This window comes from Octodon degus, unplaced genomic scaffold, assembly GCF_000260255.1.
Source record: "Octodon degus isolate 3935 unplaced genomic scaffold, OctDeg1.0 scaffold00234, whole genome shotgun sequence".
Lineage (NCBI taxonomy): Eukaryota > Metazoa > Chordata > Mammalia > Rodentia > Octodontidae > Octodon > Octodon degus.
This window is the reverse complement of record NW_004524810.1, coordinates 175,462-189,194: the sequence shown is the minus strand read 5'-3', so window position 1 is coordinate 189,194 and position 13,733 is coordinate 175,462. Positions and strand designations below refer to the sequence as shown.

Genomic DNA, 13,733 nt, shown 5'->3' with positions numbered 1-13,733 from the left:
CTTTTGGATATCCTGGTTTTTACCTAAAATTCTGTTTTGTGTGAGCATGATGTTATGGAATCATCCTGTCACCGTTTGGCAAATATTCTTTATTGTAATCACTATGTTATCAACATTTCTTTATTCTTTTTTTTCAGGTTTTCCTGTGGTAAATAAGGAATAACTAGGTTTAATTCTTAACCAATCTGGTATCTTTGTCCTTTAAACAACTTGATAAAACTACACATATAGTGTAACTAAGTTTAGGGTTCTATTATTCCTCCTCCCAAGGTTTTTAAACTTTTTCTGCTCTCTGAAGTAGCCTGTATTTTCTAATGGGCTCTCTTTCTTCTTTGATATTTTCATCTCTTCTTTTGGTTTTATACTGTGCACATTTTTCATTTAAACACAGAAAGTCATACTTTCTTAAAAGAAATCTAGAATATTTATATCTTACCCTTTTCTACCCAAGAAAGGTAAAATTTAGTTTTGGTTTGTGTACGTTTTCAGATCACATTCAGAATCTCCCCTTTGTCTTATCGTTTTCAAAAGATGCGAACTTATTCTTCATTTATTTCCATACATATTGGTCCTTCATTTTTCTCTAATTGTCACCGCGTAGGTACGTGTTATGCTTTGTATCTACTTGTCCCCCAAAAGCCTCATGTAAATCCTGTGGCAGTCACACTTGAGCAGTGCATGGATCGAGGGGCGGGGCCAGGGGACCAGGGCAGGGCTTGAGGGGAGGGACAGGAGAGGGCGCCAACCATTAACCTGCAGCCTGCCTCCCTACCTTCCCCCAAGGCCTGGTGGGCTCTCTTGGAGGTATAGAGAGGATCATCCTGAACCCGGCGTTGCCCCAGCCTCTCTTCCAGACCCTGTAGGATGGCACTATCTGGAGGTCTTGCTATATAATTCAGGTTGCTTTAATTTATGAACCCTCCAGTAACTGTGAGCTACATAAACCTTTCCTTCCCTCGTTTTGAGTGTCAGGTATTTGTCCCAACAAGGAGAGAAGAGTAACTAAAACAGTATAGAATTTTATTTACAAATTATTTGCTTAACACAGACTAGTCATATGCATGACTAGTTTCCAATTAGCGATACTTTCTAAATGATTGCCTTGTTCATCATGTTTTTGTTGATTATTTATTTATAGATTCTGTCTTCTTTAGTTATCTCCCAGTAATTCTTTCAAAGGTGGTCGGTGTAAACTTTCTGTTTGAAAATGCTCTTATTTGTGGGAGAAATTGAATGGCTGATTTATTCCACAATCTCTAGTAAGATTTGAGCCATCTCTTCATCATTACTTTTTTTAAAAAGATAGTTATGTATGTACGTATGTATGTATGTATGTATGTATGTATTGGATACAGAGTCTTGCTATGCAGCTCAGACTCATAGTGATCCTCCTGTCTCAGCCTCCTCAGGGGTTACAGGAGAGTGCCACTATGCCCAGGACTCTCGCCAGCTCTGTTTGCCTTGGGGGTGGGGCTGGTGCCACGTGTGATGCCTGGGATTGAACTGCGGTTCATGCCCTTTCCTAAGCTTGTGTAAGCAGGCGCTTTAGTCCACTGAGCTATCTCACTGGACCTCTCTTAGTTTCTTGAAAAGAATGCTTTGGGCCAGTATTGTTTGAAGAAATATCATGCCTGTATCTTGTACTCGGATTAAGTACTAGGAAGACAACAGCACACAATGTCTGAACTACTGTAACTATCCTACTAACCTGTTTCATTGTTTGTCTTCTTTTCTCTATAAAACAAAAAAGCAGAAATTCCATAATTTCTGGTCCACCAGAAGTTCTTCCTCTGTTTTCGAAAAATACCAGAGTACTTGCAATTTCCTTGAAAATAAACCTTTACAAATCACTCAGAATGATTTTATGTAGAAAGGGAAGAATTCAGCATTTATACAGAGTGAAGAAATAGTCATTTGTGCTTATTTGGATGGGTTCCTGTGAAGCATTTTTATTTTGAATTTTGGCATATCTGTTTCCTTTAGACTCAAAATAATGGAGCACACAATGTGCTAGATGGCTTCCTTTCTTCCCTCCTTGATGATCCTGCCAGCTGTCTGTACATGTGCAGGTGCCATGTGCAGGTTGTGTACCTGTGCGGAGAGCATCCTGGTCTCCTAAGTCAGTTCTTTAGTTGAGTTTCCTCCAGTTTAAAGGGCCAATAGAGATCAGAGAGGGGAAAGTGATTAAGGTTGCTTGGGCTGCTTGTTTCCTGTCCCATGAGGACTGCTTCGCTTGCCCATAGTTCTTCACCCTCTGTTCTGTCCATTTCTGAACACAACATATTCCAGGCTGTCCCACGCATGCTCTGTTGCCTTCTTCTTCCTCTGATCCTTGTGGTTGAAGGCTAGCAGTGACTCCCAAGGGTGCTGCCATGGAGAACCACATTTTCTTGCTAGCTTCTCTGCACCCGGTCCTATACCTACATCTTTATAATTCATCCTTTTGTTAAATCCTCCTCAAATCACTAAGTTCAGTATCATTTCTTTTTGCCTTGGACAGTAATATGTATAAAAATGAAAGCAAATAGAAGAAAATGAAACAATAAAGCAAACAGGCAACTTAATTCTATAGCTTAGGCTTTTTGTTGTTTTGTAACAGAATAAAATATTTAAGAAAGAATGTAGGTGAATAAAACTTGATTTAGTTAAAGGAAATGTGCCACAGAGGGAAAATAACAGTAAATTTTTTATGAGTACAAACGTAAAGTTGAGGCTTTTCTCCATGTCTCCATTCCGACTGTTGCGGATTCCTGGGCTGGGAGGGATAGAGGTCTCACTGATGTGCATGTTTACACAGCCCCAGTGGGAATGAGCTGAAGAGATTTACAGATTCTTAAAGCTGAAATGGGCTGTGGGGAGTAAGCAGCCTCAGGCTGCTCAAAGCATGGCATAATTTGTGAGCTATCCTTGGATTTAATTTGTAAAGCAAATATTTAGAAGTCATTCCACACTGCCACTTATTCATTGTGCCAATGCACAATTTTTATGATTAAAATATAGCACCATTTTCTTCCTGGCGTTTTGAAGCATAGCTAACAATGCCAACAGGTAGCACTCTCTGCTCAGTGTGTGTGAGAGATGATGTTTAAAGCTTCACGTATTTCAAGCCTCACATGCATCATCTCACAGAGCTGTCAGCTAAACACCATGCAGGGTGATGGGGAGACTGTGTTTACTCCAGTTTTACTGATGAGCAAAATAAGGTGAAGAAAGGTTAAAGGACTTGCTTGTCATGCAAAATCATTAAGGAATGGAGCCAGAATTCAAACCTGAGCAGTTGGGCTCTTTGTCACATGTTCTTACGTACCATACTGTTTCTCTGCTTACAGGACACAAACAGACAGCTGAGGAAATTCTGGAACACTGCTGTGTATCCCATGACAAACATCTATGTTGTTGCATGTTATTAAATGCAACATGTCACTTTAAATGTCAGCATCCGATTGTCACATCAATGTTTACCCAACTTCATTGTTAAATATTAGCTTGCTCTGCTGCTTCCATCATAATTCTTTTCTAATCTGCATTTGTGGAGTGTATTGCTACTGAGTGGCCCTCTCCTGGACTGCTTGATCACTTGCTAATATTGCACATTCTGTGCCACTGTCAAATGATTTTGCAGATATTTAGTAGTCCTTTCCTTTGAATAGATACATGAAAACCATTGTTTTGTAATTATTCCTGTGAATTTATTCCCTATGCTGTACTAGAAGGAGATTTATAGGGATTAGCAACTCAGGAACTCCTTAGAACAACTGTCTCTATCATTTTCTGACAACCTTATGAGACTCTGATTTGATATCTTCATTCTGGTGAGACTCACGCATTGGTGCGTTATTCTGTACACGCGTTGGGATTTAAACAGGGATGAAATGCTCGTGAATGAGCACTTCTTCCCAACATGAAAAAAGTAAAATTCAATCTGAGATCAAATAACTTGGCAAATAATGTATGTGACACCTTATCGCGCGCGCGCGCGTGTGTGTGTGTGTGTGTGTAAGGGAGACAGAGATAGAGACACAGAAAGACCAAGTGAGTTTTGCCTTTCCACACAAAACATCTTTGAATATATTTCATCAACTAAAAGAAAGGTTGCTAATTTGATGAAAATATTAATCAAGGAATATGACACAATCCTCAAGTTATTTTTCTTTTATTTAAAATGGTAGCTATCACAACACATCATACAATGAATCAAGACTTTAGAATCACATTAAACCTTTAAAACAGCTTTCTATAGGCACGAAACATGAAACATGCCACAGAGATACAAATTCCACTGGGTACCAAAATCTCAGTGCATTCCCATCCTGAAGACCAGCAAGAAACGCAAATCTGCACAGGCAGTTCTGCGCTTTTTACAGCAGCAGTCATGACTGCTTCAGATCTCTGATTTTTTCCTTTGGAGACCAGGCTTTTACAATTTCATTGAAAACTGTGCTTTCTTAGGAAATCGCCATTTATTTCTACTTCGGAGGGAGTCATATTAGCATTCTAACACGTGTTCACGGCACATGTTGGCACAATATGAAAAATAAACACTTTTTCTGAGTTTTAAACTCATAACAATAATTGTTTTTAAATAAATAATTATTCATCATAGTGCATGTTTTATTTTACCTTTAATTGCCCACTGACACAAATGAAGCTGAATAAATAACATGTTAGGTAGTTTATTTACGTCTTCTTTCGTAGTTCTGCATCGCACTCCTTTCATAAGCCACTGAAAACAAAGAGGAGGTAGAGTGTGTTTTAAGAAGGTTCACTGAGTTCCACAAAGTTCAATGCATGCAATAATTTATTATAAAGTCATAATGTCTTTGTCCTTCCATTGAAAACTCAGAATTTTATATGTACACCTTCCAATCCTTCCTCTCTCTACTCTGATTCTTAGCCACAGAACATTCCATGTTTTTGGTCATCCACTGGATATTTGATGCCCTGGAAGTAATATATTATATTCTTCATGTACGGCATTGTTGCTTTAACAGGCTTTCTCGAGCACTGTCAGACACTAGTGACTTACAGAAGGAATCACACCTAGAATGACCAGAAATATTGGTAGAAACGAAATGTGATACTTTCCCTCAGGATGGAGGTCAACAGACTGTTGGCCATGGGGCAAATCTATTCTTACAAATACAGTTTTTATTGGAACACAGACACATTAGCTTTGTTTTTAAGATTTCAAGTGTTAGATTTGAGTAACTGCAACAGACACCATATGCTTACAAAGTCCAAAGTATTTTCAATCTCTTTTTTTTTTTTCCAATAAACAAAAAAGAAGAGAAAGTTTACTGATTTTTGTTATAGTGGCACCTAATGGCATGAGTGTATCTTCTTCCCTTCGGGGTACTTCCTGACACAAGTCTGTCCTGGAGAGAAAACCAGTCTTGTTTTCTCTAAGAAAGTCAACTAAACCCCAGAAGGACAGCATAACTCAGTTTACATCTTACCATCCTACTGGTCTGTGAAAGATTAATTACTGCTTCCAAAGCTCCTTAACATATAGAGAGTACTTTAAGTACTCTGAGTCTGGATCAAAAAACATCCTAAATTTTATCATGTTACATTATTTCATATTACATTAGATCACATATAATTTCAAAGGGATCTGTAACTATAAAACATCAAAGACTAGACTGTTGTAATCACTCAACTAAGCATAGTTTTTGTCATCTTAGGTAGTATTTCATACCCTTAAATTCACACTACGGTAAAACTGCTTTGCTTTCTAAAATTCAGTTTGCCCCACAGAAAATACTGAATTTAAGTAGTGCTACTCTAAACAGGTTTCTGAATTAGAAAGGTCTGTTGAGAAGGAGAGAACGTAGGTAAAGATACCAGTTCCTCACCTTACAGCTATCTCAGGCATCCAGCCAGCTAGCTATTTTTTTTGGTTTGATTATTAACTATTTTTTTGTTCTTCATTTGTTTTGCCTTTTTAAGTTGGGCAGGCTTGACTTTTGAGTTGGCCGTTTCAAAGGGAGGGAAAATTTCTTTTTTCTTTTTGTTTTTTTTTTTTTGGGTTGGTTTTGCTTACCCTTTTTTGGTTACCTTGCTTTTTTTCTCAGAGGAATAAAATGAATGCTAATTAAACTACAGGCAGATTAACCATTTAGCTGCACATGATATCTTCTTCCAGGAACACATCATTTTTTATCTGGTCCTTGAACCCTCTGAAAATATATATTAGTTTCTGTGTCTAAGCTGGTGAGGCTTTCTCTGGGAGAGGGTTTCTACATTATCAGCTTGTCAAAGTGGACTGTGATTATGGAATGGTCAGAATTACAAGGCTCTGTGATTAGATTATGATAATCTTGTTTCAACAGAATATATGAAATGCTCTTTGACTATGGTTTATAATTTTTCCTTTTGTACTTTCTTAACTAAATGGAAGAGCAAAGATGTAATTATAGTGGTTCTATTTATCATTACCTAGAATTACATTATTACTTTATTCATGTTTAATTTATTCTAAACTGTATAATATCTATATTTGTGAAGTGAAGCATATTATGAAAGTTATATTAATTCTGGAATTAAAGAGTTGATGGCTAATACAATTATTAAGAAAATCATAGTTATATGCAGAATGGTATGAATGAAGACAGAGAAATCCCACTGTGGTTTAAATTTCCCATATCTATAAGCTAGAATACAGTACAAATAATAAAAATATAACTAGATATATTGATATCTTCTTTTAAACTTACACTTGTCTAACCCTCAAAGTACTGGTGAAAAATAAATTGAAAAATAGATTTAAATCTGGGAAGTGAAAAATCAATAAAAATACAAGGATGTTTTTGCATGAATTCAGATAACTAACAATTAAGTCAGTACATCTTATAGATTTTCCACAAAGAAGAAATATCCTCAGGGGATATGACAATTACTAATTACTAATTAGATATTAGTACTTTTATCTATTTTCATGGAAGGCAAAATAAAGAAAATTTGAATAGTCTTTCCAAGGATCCTAAACAAAGAGTCATCAGGCTTCAATGTGCTTAAAAAAATTTGTAGTTTCCATGACAATTATCATAGGGGTTAATTAATTCTGAAAACAGTGTGACAGTTGAATTATGAAATAAGGGCTTTTCAAAAATTTGTATGTGTCATTTACAATTCTTTTTTTTTTTGCAAAACCGGGGATTGAACTCAGGCCCTTGCACTTGCTAGGGAAGTGATTATTCTACTGAGCCATTTCCCTGGACCTGTATGTGTCATTTACATAGAAGATGAAAACTAGAAAAAGGAATTATGTAGGCTTTATATCTAGTAAAGGACTTGTTTGGAATTAAAGTGAGTTATGAGAATTGTAGCATCTCTTCTCTCTAAGGGTTTTAGAGCCTGAACTAATTTACAACATTCCAGGATGACCTAATTACATTCCCTTTTAAATGTACTGGAATGAACCATACCAGTCATCTCTCCCAATATCCATCAGGACATTTAGATTTTGAGATTCTATAACTTTGTAAAGAGAAAATGGTTTATATGAAATTTTTGTTTTATGTTTATGCCAGAAGATTGCCAGGTGTAACATCTTATACACCTTTCAAATTACTTTGGTCATAGGTGACAATCTCTCATCCCTCCCTGTACACCACTCCCAACCCCTGCTGGTTCAATAAAGTTGAATATGGCTTGTTGGCAAAGAGTATATTATATTAAGTATATTTGCATACTCTTGGGATAGCATATAGTGTATTAATTTAGCCCCACGATTCAGGACAGGCAGGCAGTGGTGGGCGGAGCAGACACTGGCAATGCTGGTGATCTAAAGGAAATAGACTGATGTTCTAGTGGCATTGGCTTAATCAGCTGTAAATCTGTTCTTGCTACAAGTGTTACGATTCAATTTTTTGTCTTCAATTTTCATCTTAAATCTATTATTGCCTTTCAACACTTTGAAAACCATGCTGTATAGAACTAGAAGTAGATTTGAGATACTATTTTCAGTTATGATTTTATACATACCAGAATTTAAAGCTCTTTTGCCCATTAGTCCAACAAAGGAATCTGTTTTATGCCCTGAAAAAATACATTTAGGGGTATTTTAATATGTACATCTTTGAGGAAATAAATAGTTATAACTTGTATAAAATAGCAAGCTGCTGAATGTATGCCATCTATATCTATATCTATATCTATATCTATATCTATATCTATATCTATATCTATATCTCTATCTCTATCTCTATATATATTTCTAATTTAGGTGAGCCTGAAGAAATGCAGATTTCTTATAAGTCTTACAAATAATGCTAAACTAATATAATGAAAGCACTTTTCTTACTCTACATTTAAGTATTAATGAATTTCTTCTCTTTTATTATATTTTGTTTGTCATATAAAGTTTTCAATATTGTTGAAATTTGATGTTGAGAGACTCAATTTCACTCTTTGTGTAACAGAGACACATCCACACTTGTTTCTTCATATTACTAACTATGTTGTATTCCTTAGCAAGCAACCCTCAGGTAAGTTATCTCGGATGACTGTAATCTCCTGAAATATCATTGCTTTATTGAATTTTAAAAATGCTCCCTTTGAAACAATATGTAAGCTTTAACATCAATAGGGTACAGTTATTTTTATCACGTAGAATTTTGTAATTCCCTTGAAAGTCAAATCCTTAAAAGTAAGTATGAATGATTTATTTCCAAAGATGAGAAAAGGTTACTATTTAAATGCTTGTGGGGTAATTTCCTTTGGTTTTTAACCAAGACGCCTGGCACTTTCCTGGAGCCTACCTGTCACCCAGTGAGTCAGTTCTCAGAGGGCACAGACACAGATGATGTGAGCGGAAGGACCCCAGAGACTGCTGCCAGCTCTGGTTGCTTTTTTTTTTTTTTGAATTTGATCTAATGACTATTCTTCTGTGCCATAGTTTTCCCATCTTTCTTGTCCTAAGAGATGGTTCACTTTTCTTGGATGAATTTAGGTTCCCATTTGATTTGGAGATAAAATAAATTGCATCGCCATTCATCTTTACCTTCAGGGTGAATTCTCTTCATGGATATTCACATATTTCACTTAACTGACTTTTGGACAACCCTCAAAATGATGTTCCGGGATCCAGCTAAGTAAGATGTTTAGTTTGTGCATATAAGTGAGTGTGGGGAGAAGGTAGAGATGAATTTATGATTTCTAACATAGTTCTCAAAATTTAAAACTAACAACGTGTGGGTTATTAACAGACTTTCTTTTCTTAGCATAGTGTATATTTTTGGTACAGAGTTTATTGATAAGTATTAATTTAAGCATAGTCTGGATGTGAATTTCCTCCCTTATATTGTCTTAATTACAAATATTAGGCTCTGAATTATGAGTGAAATTGAGGTAATATATAAAGTAGAAATTAATATAAGTAATATTAGTAAAAATGTCAAAATAATTTTGAACTTACTTTTGTGAGAGATCTGGCCATGTCCTGGAATAAAGAAAGATACAATTAATGAACACTTGCATGTTTGTTTGAGGATGGTACATTCTATGTTTGAGAAAGAATTATACAATAAATTGATTTTTAAAATATGTAGTATTTTCTGTTTTGGTACTATGATGAAGAATATAGCAGAACAATAAATGCTAACACAATTATTGATAAAAATGTATTATTTTGGTAGACAAAGAGAGTATTTACTAAGTGCCTTGTATGGGCCATAGACTCAAACCCAGAACGATGGGATTCTTGCAGCTGGTATTGATATAAGGCTATAGTGTGCCACCAAATATTTTCCACGCGGGGGGTGGTGGTGCTGGTGCTGGTGCTGGTGGTGGAAATCTATGTTTTAATTAAATAGGCATAAGTAAGACTTGTTTTTCAGCCCATAAAAGACTTTCTTCGCTATCCTACATATGCAGTCACAATGGTAAAGTAAAGATTTATAGGAATGTTTACCATAAAGAGCCTTTAACAGGGCCACTTGTTTTTCAATTGAGGAATCTGACAAGAGACAATTGACATTAACTGTTCACACGTTCCACTGCCAATGCAATGAACTCAAGGAAACTGAAAATCTTTATCAGGCAACAAGGGCCAGCCAAGCCTGATCCGCCCCAGAGGGCGCGGCAAGGTCAGCTTTCCCACACGCGTGGCCCGCGTGCTGAGCGCTTCCCCCAGAGGAACAGTGCTCTCCCGTCTTTGCGGTTTGGATTTGGGGTCAAGGCAGGGCCTGGCTAGGGCTGGTTCCTGTTCGGGTCACTTTCGTACTGGGAAGCATGCGGTAGGGGTTGGCCCTCCCTCACTCTGCGAGTTACGACCCTGACTCAGGGTGAAAATCTCTACCCAAAAGCGGAAGGAACATTTTTGGTGCGTGCTCCAGAACCGAGCAAGCAGCCGGGCGAGGGCCGGTCCCCAGAGACCCACACCCGTTTGCTAGCCTCACCAGCTTCCCGTTTGCCCATTAGTCCAAAGAACTGCTGAGGCTTGGGTCTCCGGGCAATCCTCTGCAGCAGATGCTCAAAGGGCTCCGGCAGCTCCTCCTGGAGGACAAGAAGCGGCCAGAAAGCAGCGTGAGCGCTCGCGAAGCATGCAGCCCCCTCGTTGCCGCGCGCTGCCCAGGTGCTCGGCGGGAAAGCCAGTTTCCCTGGATGGAGGCCAGAAGCCAACGGCCTCCCGCCGCCCTCGCCGAGCAGCGTTCAGCCCGGCGCGTACCCTGCCCTACTCCTCTGTCCGGCCTCCCTGGCTGATGAGCAGCAGCTGGGTACCTTCCAGCCTCCAGCTCTTCGCGCCCTTTCCTACCATCCGGGAGACCCTTCCTTATTTAGTGCGCCTCCCGCGAATTTGACTGCTGTCGGGAGCGGACCTCAGAGACCGCTCAGGCTCAGACGTGGTTGCAGAAGGCGACTGCCTTTCACAGGCGAGCAGCACGCGCGACTTTGAACAATTTCCCAGGCACGCACTCTTTGGCGCCAACACCCCGAGAGCCGCCTAGAAGGAGACTTAACTCTCTCCCCAGGTCCTGAGCACCAGCGTGCGGGCGGGAAGTTAGCTTCCCACCCACCTGCTCTTTGAGAGCCCCCAGCCTGCTCGCCCGGGCGCCCGCGTCTCCGCTCGACTGACTCCCGCTCTTCTGCTCAGCCCAACTTCCCCCCAAATCCTTTTAGTGGGGGAAGGTTTCCAGCCTTGTGGGGCCCCGAGCTCACCCGGGTGAGCACCACTCTTTCAACATGCCTGGAACGATCGGGTAGCGCAGTCTTACGGAGGAAACTCAGACTATGGGCACAGGATGCCCCGCGGGGCCCGGGGGACGACTCCCCAAGACCGGCCCCCAGCGCGCCTCCACCGTCTGGCGGAGGCTGCGGAGCCCTCGAGTCCCCGGGGGTGCGATCGCGGGGAAAGCCACAGCTCCACAGCCCCGGGAGAAGGACGCGGGCCATTCCGGGACCCGGTCTCACCTTGATCTGGTCACTGTCCGACCAGTCGGACCAGTAATTTAGATCATCGTTGGCACCGATTTCTTCTGCAAACAGTTGTGTGGAGACCAGAAAAAAGACGGCTAAAACGACCAGGATTTTCATATTGGATTTCTGACAAGAGTAGGGGAGGAGACATCGAGAAGAGAGATATATTTCCAAGAGTTACAGTAGCAGAATTTTCGGCCCCACAACGGCACTCGGCTTAGGGCTAAAATCTCACCTGTGTAGTTTAGGAAAGAAGATCTCGCTCCCAAGATTCTTAACTCCCCTCCTTGAATCTCCTCTCCCCGGGACCCCAGCCCACTAATCTGCACCCTCAAGTCGGGGGACTCTTCAGTGGAAGACAAAGAGGGGCGTTGGCGTTGGGTAGCAGCCAGCTCTCCCCACAGCCCCTACCTGCCGCGCCGGGACAGCCCCCAGACGAGCGCCCGGAGCGCGGGCCAGTACTCACCGCGGCGCTCAGGCCCGGGGTCTCCAGCCGCAGTGCGCGCGCCTCCCGGCTCCGCACTCTAGGTGGCAGCGGTGGTGGACGAGGAGGAGGAGCAGGAGGAGGAGGAGGTCCGAGCGCTCCTTAGCCTGCTCCGCGCTTCCCGGTATTTATCCCAGGCGTGACGAGTTTCGAGGCCCACGTGACGCTCTCCCCACGCGACTTTCTGCTCAATATTTAATTAGCCGCCTCCTCTCCTTTCGCTTGCGTGATTGAGAGTTTCCGAGACGGTAACCCGTCGGTGCCCATAACATCTGGACCCAATTGGGTTCGAAATGACGCAGAGTTATGAAAATGGAAGTGCTGCCGTCCAATCCAGAGCGGCCTGGCTTCCTCCCTCCGCATATCTGACGCCCCCTCCCCTCTCTTCCGAGCAGGGTTCCTTGACACCTGAGATTACTCATCAAAATGGAGCAAAGTGACTCATTCCTCGGACTTCGACAACTTTTCTGTTTCTTGAGACGTCAGGATAAGTTGCACTTTTGAGGACAGCTAAATAACTTCAGGCATTAAGACGGTGTCCTAGGAAGTCAAGCCAAGAAAGGAGCGCTGCAGGGGACAGGAAGCAGCTTTCTCTTTTTTCCATCTTCCGAATGTCTGAATAGAGCATCTCTCTGTGACTAGAGCTTGCTTCTCCTAAATCACTGGAGTACTGGCATTTATTCAGGGTTACAAAAGCATTTTGAGTCTCATAGTATTTCAGAGAATGAAGCATCGTATTTACCCTTGAGAGAAAGGGGAAGTTAAATGTGACACTGCTATGGACCTCGGTCTTCTGCCAGTGCCATTCTGAGATACGTTTCTTTCCCACAAATCCTCTTTCTTGTCACATCCGGGAGCAGGGATGGGAAGAGGAGCCTTTTACTTCTTTCCTACCTGCTCTGCTAACCACCACAAAACCAGCAAGATAATGTTGCAGGATACTCGCTGATGTCACTAAGGGGCCCTACAGATCGCTCATTGATTTGTCCTGTGCAGAACACTAAGTACAGGGAAGAAGCAGACAGGGTGTCGTTACCAGAATAGAATTATTAGAGAAATAATTTGTGTCTAATAACACACCAATGTTCTTTACCTCCCCATGAAAGACATGATACAGCATCTTGGGTGGAGCTGTTTTGTCTTAGTATTACATTTTTCAAGTGTAACATTTTAGATAGTATGTAAAGGAAGAACATTTTTGCTTACATCTCAATTAGATCTTTAAGATTTCCCTCCGTAATATTTGTTGCTTCTTATCAGTGAATTTTGAAATCCACATATCCTCATGTGTTTAGATTACATTCATAATGGAGCCACTTAATTATCTTTTCAAAACTTTTGTATGGGAAACTATAAATACACACAAAAGTAGAAAAAAATCAAGCTCTTGAAACAATTGCAAATTTCGTGTAAGCCTTTCTTTTTTATCTTCCATTCAGAATATTAACACAAATTCCAGAATCTCCACCATTGCAGATAAGTGCATATGCTGAAGCCTTTCTACCTCAAAGGCAAGGATTCTTTTCTGCATGGGAACGTTTCTTTAATTTGTATTAATGCATGTTTGCAGTACATGATTACATTAACTGTGATGAATTGATACATATACATAAAACATTTGATTTCTTTGTTCCATTTCACCAGTTTTGTCCTATTTTTTTTTTTGCCAGCAGCAAATGCACTCACTTTTTAAAGAGCTTATCAAATTAATTAAATATACAAATTAATGGCCAGATCAACAGGTGAAAAAACATATCAAACACACAAGACAGTTATAAAAAAAATCAGTGTTATCTATTGTCTGGGCTAGATTATCATTAACTTTCTCTCT

The 13,733-nt window shown here is 40.3% G+C and overlaps 1 protein-coding gene and 1 pseudogene across 2 annotated transcripts; both read right to left on the bottom strand.

The window, feature by feature from the left end:
• Positions 1-2,787, bottom strand: part of LOC101592135 — an 80,438-nt pseudogene extending 77,651 nt beyond the window's left edge.
• A 1,420-nt stretch (positions 2,788-4,207) lies between these two features.
• Positions 4,208-11,970, bottom strand: Tac1 (tachykinin precursor 1). Of its 2 annotated transcripts, XM_004645637.2 has the most exons (7): positions 11,885-11,970; positions 11,413-11,544; positions 10,401-10,497; positions 9,914-9,958; positions 9,419-9,442; positions 7,987-8,040; positions 4,208-4,723 (listed from the first exon to the last, which is right to left on the bottom strand). In XM_004645637.2, exons 2-7 carry the CDS (start codon positions 11,533-11,535, stop codon positions 4,674-4,676), a joined length of 393 nt encoding a protein of 130 aa, XP_004645694.1. In that variant the 5' UTR covers positions 11,536-11,544; positions 11,885-11,970; the 3' UTR covers positions 4,208-4,673. The 2 variants fall into 2 exon arrangements, with proteins under 2 accessions (XP_004645694.1, XP_004645695.1); XM_004645638.2 differs by lacking the exon at positions 9,914-9,958.
• Between the last annotated feature and the right edge of the window lie 1,763 nt (positions 11,971-13,733).